This window comes from Otolemur garnettii, unplaced genomic scaffold (assembly GCF_000181295.1).
Source record: "Otolemur garnettii isolate 467f Iridium unplaced genomic scaffold, OtoGar3 scaffold00041, whole genome shotgun sequence".
Lineage (NCBI taxonomy): Eukaryota > Metazoa > Chordata > Mammalia > Primates > Galagidae > Otolemur > Otolemur garnettii.
In genome coordinates, this window is record NW_003852436.1 from 1287920 (window position 1) to 1293452 (window position 5533).

Consider the following 5533-nt stretch of genomic DNA (forward strand, 5'->3'; position numbering starts at 1 on the left):
GGGCTGGGGATTCGAACCCGCCACCTTAGGTGTATGTGGCTGGCGCCTTAGCCGCTTGAGCCACAGGCGCCGAGCCGAGGATATGGCTATTTTAAGATCAAATTATCATTAACTGAAAAAGACTGCAACTATATAAAATATTTGTACACACACTATAAAGATCAAACTAGGAATTAAAGTGTTGGTGTTTTAGGTTCATGCAATTTTTCCTCATAGCACTGAAGGCATAAAAAGTAAACATATATTGGAAATACAACAAAATTTTAAAAATAAAATAAAAAGAAAGAAATTTAAAAAGCAGGGAAGTGAAAAGTTCATTTTAGAAAATATTTCACCTCAAATACTCAAAATAAGTAGCTCTGATATTTAGAAGGCTAAGCTTCACTGGTTGTAAACTTCACTTATATTTTACGTCTCACTACTTAAATATGTCAAATAACACTTTGCTACTGAATTCTTTGCTTACCAATCCTCTGGTTTGACGGCAGAAGAATCGGGGATTTTTGCTCTTTCATCCCACTCATCAGGTTTTTTATCACTGGGATCATCAATTTCTTTGGGAGGATTGATGGGAGGAACTACATCCTCTAGCAGGCTTCCTTTGTTTACAACTATTTGATCAATTAATACCTCGAATGTATTATCTGGATTCATCACTAAAAACCAATTTAAATATTGATATTATGGTTATCATTTTAATAGACATTTTAAAGATAATGTTCTAAATAACGAAACTACCCTAAACTTCATGGGTAACATTTTTCCCATTTTCCCAACCAGAAACAAAGGAAACCAACGTATTAAATCAAAACATGTTGAAATCACTAGACATATAAAATATACTTACATATATATTTTTTCTAAAATGAAAGATAAAAAATTTGTTTTAAACTGAATTTTTAATATGAATGCTCCATTATGTCTCAAATAAAAAATGCCCTGTTTGGAGCTCTGTTTGGGACTCATGACCACTCAGCTTCATGCATGTACAGTTACGGAATACAGCCCAATTTTCTTCAGCACTTTTACATTTTTTGAAACAATTGAAACTTAAAGAGTTGCAAGAATACTTTCAAAAACCTTACAATTTTTTCCTGAGTCAATTAAGAGTAAGGTACTGACCTCATAAGTATCACCCCTAAATAGTTTAGTGTCTACTTCCTAAAAACAAGGACATTCTTCTACATAACCACAGTCCAGTCACCAAAATCAGAAAATTAACAATTATACATTATCATTTGGTAGAAATTTTTGAGGGTTCATTGGCATTGGCATTTCAAATTCGGTGACTCATATACTTCAGTGTTAAATATTTTAATGGCGATTTAAAATATTCAAGTTTATACTTACCTGCATATTTGTTTCAAGGTAAACTCTAGCCCTCTAGAAGTTCCCAAGTCAAAAATTTAATAAAGGGACTCCCTTTATCCTTTTTAATGACAAAAAGACCTCTCCTCCTTCTCTAACTATTGAGTCACGGGATAAAATTTGGATCTTTGGGAAGAATGATAGATGAAAATAGCTGCCTAACAGTGCTTTCAGTAAGTGAAAGAAGTTAGGAGTCGTCAGGATCATCCTGACTTAGTTAAGTGAGCTGCTACTTTCTGAAGAAATATCTCTGAAGAAATAACAATGTCCAAAGGTTTCAGTCACAAAAATGCCAAATTATTCATATCAAAATCAAATAATGTAATTTATATACAATAAAGCAAAGCCATACTCAGTATTTTCTCCCTTCTTTTTTCTCCTGTTTCTTATTTTATAGCTGAGATTATAAAAAGTGCATTACTAAAATGAAAGGAAATAAATCAAGATTGAAAGTAAAGCTAAGGGTAACATCTTAAATACAAAAAAGACTAAATTCTTCCTTAACCAAAAAAAAAATCTTATGAGGGTGTGGAGGTGAGGGTGGAGGATGGGTGGAGGAAGAGTAATTGGTGGGATGACACCTACGGTGCATCTTACAATGGTACATGTGAAATTTACTAGGTGTAGAACAGGGGTCCTCAAACTTTTTGAACAGGGGGCCAGTTCATTGTCCCTCAGACCATTGGAGGGCCAGACTGCAGGCCCCAGGATGAGTCGGCTGCTAAGCAGGACAGGCAGTGGTGGCAAAAACACCCGGCAGGCTGGATAAATGTCCTGGGTGGGCCGCATGTGGTCCGCGGGCCGTATGAGGATGACTGGTGTAGAATATAAATGTCTTAACACAGTAACAAAGAAAATGCCGTGAAGGCTATGTTGACCAGTTTGATGAAAGCATTTCAGATTGTGTGTAAAACCAGGACATTGTACCCCAATGATTGCATTAATGTACACAGCTATGATTTAATAATAAAAAAAAAAATCTTACAAAGTATTCTGAATTTGCAACTGAAATCAACTTTTAAAAACTACTGTTAAAATGAAAATGCACATGTCAAAGGACTCATATGTGGGGAAAAAATCTCTGCTCAAAATCTTTGGCCAAAAAATTTTTCATTTGGAAAACTTTATAAACTATTTTAAATGAATCTACGACTTTCCAAATTTTTCATTTGAAAAACTTTAAGAACTATTTTAAATGAATCTACGATAAAGACACTGGATTACGTAGGATCATATAAAGTTTGTAAAGTTACTGTATGTGACTATAGAATAATATCATAAAAATATATTAGTATTGCAGAAAGGTGTTTTTAAAAGAAAAAAAGTAATCCCAGCACAAGGATCAAAGTTTTTGTGTAGAGCAGTAAAAAAAGTATTTAGAAGTCAGACTTGAATTCTAGCCCTACCAGTTACTTGTTTCCAAGGACAGGTTATTTAACTGAACTAAGGCAAAACAGAATAGCAATGTGCATATCCCAGCATGGTTCCAAACAAGGTGCCAACTATAAAGTATGGAAGATGTCAAGGGATTAATGACAATTAGTCCTTTTTCCCTAGTCTTTCCCTATCTGCATGCACAATTTACCTAAAGGCTATCATGAATTGTGCCCATAATTTGAATCTTGCTTTCTTTCCTCATTTTGATATTATGTATCATTTCTCCCTGTTGCTAAACATTTTCATTGTTACCATCTTAGTAACAGACAGAAACTTCCCCTAACTGTAACATTTGGGTTGCTTCAAATTTTCAGTATAGTTTCACTCCCCAATTATTTTTTCTTCTAGGTTATTTCTTTTGGATAAATTTCTGTAACTAGAATTGTGGTTTCTGAAGACATATGAGTCTGACAAGTAAGTTTCTGAACTTGCCACTGTGTGTTTACGTTGGCAGCACCCATACAACAACCTGATAAGGTTCCATAATCTTAGTTCAGGGTCTGAAATCTGTGTTCATGTCAACACATGATGGTGTCTTGCTGAGTGGCATTCGTTATTGTTGCATGGTTTTGTGTACCACTGTAAGAAAGCCAGAGCTTAAATTAGAGCCACAAACATTAAATTTCTTGTTAAAGTTGACAAGAGTGGAAGTGAAATTAGGGACATCTTAGTCCAAGTTTATGGGGAGAATGCCATGAAGAAAACAGCAGTGTACAAACGAATTTAATGTTTCTCTGAGGAGAAATAAAGTGTCACTGATGAAGAGAGGTCAGGGCGGGCATAACGAGCAGAACTTGTTAAAATATTGTAAAAATTCGTCATATTATGCATGAAAATCTTTGACTGACTGTGAGAAGCATAGCAGATCAAATAAACATCAATAGAGAAACAGGCAGGAAAATCATAACTGAAAATCTTGGCACGAGAAAGGTGTGCTCCTTGCATCACAACACGGCACCAGCTCCTACGGCTGTCTCTGAGGGAGTTTCTAGCCAGTAAACCAATGACTGTGCTGGCACACCCTCCCTACTCACCTCATCTGGCCCCCAATGACTTTTTTCTTTACTCAAGATAAGTGAAATATTGAAAGGAAGACATTTTGATGGATGACATTCAGGACATAAAGGGTAAATATAATGATGTCTCTGATGGTTATTCCAGAAAAAGAGTTCCAAAACTGCTTTGAAGAGTGGACTAGCTACAGGCATTTGTGCACAGCTTCCTGAGGGAAGGGGACTTCAAAGGTGACTGCAGTGATAGTCACCAATGAGGTATGCAGTAGTTTTTCTAGGATGAGTTCATGAACTTAATTGTCAGACTTCATAAACCTCTTATGGCTTTTGATTTATATTACCAAATTCTTTTTGACCAGGTTTATACAAAGTCAAATGAAATTAATTTGTTTTGTTCTCATTTTACCTTCTCATTATTTCTAATTTACTTGGTTTTCCCTGAAATATCCACTACTATGTTCCAGAAAAAGTTTTATGATAGTATATCCTATATTAAAGATAAAAAGGGTATTGCCTTAGCAAATAAAATGAATGTTTCTGCAGCTGCAGCCTTTGGGGGAAAAAAATCAAAATACCTTACTCTTGAATGGAATTGAGACTTAAGAAAGGAAGCTGACAGAGCCATTTCCAAATGTCCTACTAGGTTCTGACACTCTGTGATTTTAAGTAATGATGAGTAGACCAAAGCTCTACAACCATGTGTACTCAGGAATGACAGAACCCTTTATAATGTACCTCTACCCCATATCTATTCAACTTCTTATTTACTTAAGTATATTATATTAATATAAAGTTGCTCAATGCTTTTCCCTTCAAAGTTAAGTATGTGCCATAAGCCATCAGAATAATCACAATGGCCTGGAGAGTAAAGTCTAAACTTTTCAGCCTGGCATTAAAGCAGCTTTCCTCTTTACTTTATGTTTTCTGTTTTTACAGGTCAACTGTCACAGTACCTAACATGTCCTCTTCTCCACTGTCCTCCACAATCTACCTACAAATCAAATAAAATCTTCACTAGATGTGCTCTAAGTCTCCAAGCTGGAAGTATTAGATACCACTGTTTTTGAACTCTTCACTGTACCACATCTCCATCTCTCATATAACTTTCTACCTGTGCTGTCATTATGCACATCCTATTTCCTAAAAGAGGTACGCTCCTTAAGGGTAGGACTAGTGTTTGTTTTCTTCTAAAGCACTTGCCATTAATATATAGGTAGCAGCAAATATTTGTGAAGGAATGAATGAATTAAAAGGATATACCAAGGGTGTAAAGATGAGTCTTCCTGTCTGTAAAGAATGTTTTAAGGTCTACATCTGGAGGTTTGGCATGTTTCTCTTCAAAAACTCCAGTTTTGGGATGTTTATGTCTGAAGATAAAATGAAGTTTATAATCTTCTCCACATTTATCTGGTCCAAACATAATAGTATAGGATGTTTTATCATAAAAGTTTTCCTTCAAAGAGAGATGAGTGTTGGGATTAGTCCAGAATTACAGAATATTTATTGAATTTCTCTATTTTATCCCAATAGGCAGAATTTACAAAAATATATTTAATGCTAATTCAACAAAGAATTATTAAACACAAGTGACAATAAAGGATGTGGGAAAATGATAAATTTTACTTCAAAGTAGATTTAAAAAACATACACACACATACTACTTCCTTCCTGAAGATGGAAGACAGAGGCTAAACCCACCCTAGCAGCATCATAAT

At 35.0% G+C, this 5533-nt stretch overlaps 1 protein-coding gene across 1 annotated transcript in view; it reads right to left on the bottom strand.

Moving 5' to 3' along the window:
* Positions 1-5261, bottom strand: part of CLGN (calmegin) — a 21035-nt gene extending 15774 nt beyond the window's left edge. Inside the window, 3 exon segments of the mRNA XM_023513436.1 lie at positions 467-656; positions 5079-5225; positions 5228-5261. Of these exon segments, the coding sequence (XP_023369204.1) occupies positions 467-656; positions 5079-5225; positions 5228-5261 (371 nt within the window).
* Positions 5262-5533: the final 272 nt, after the last annotated feature.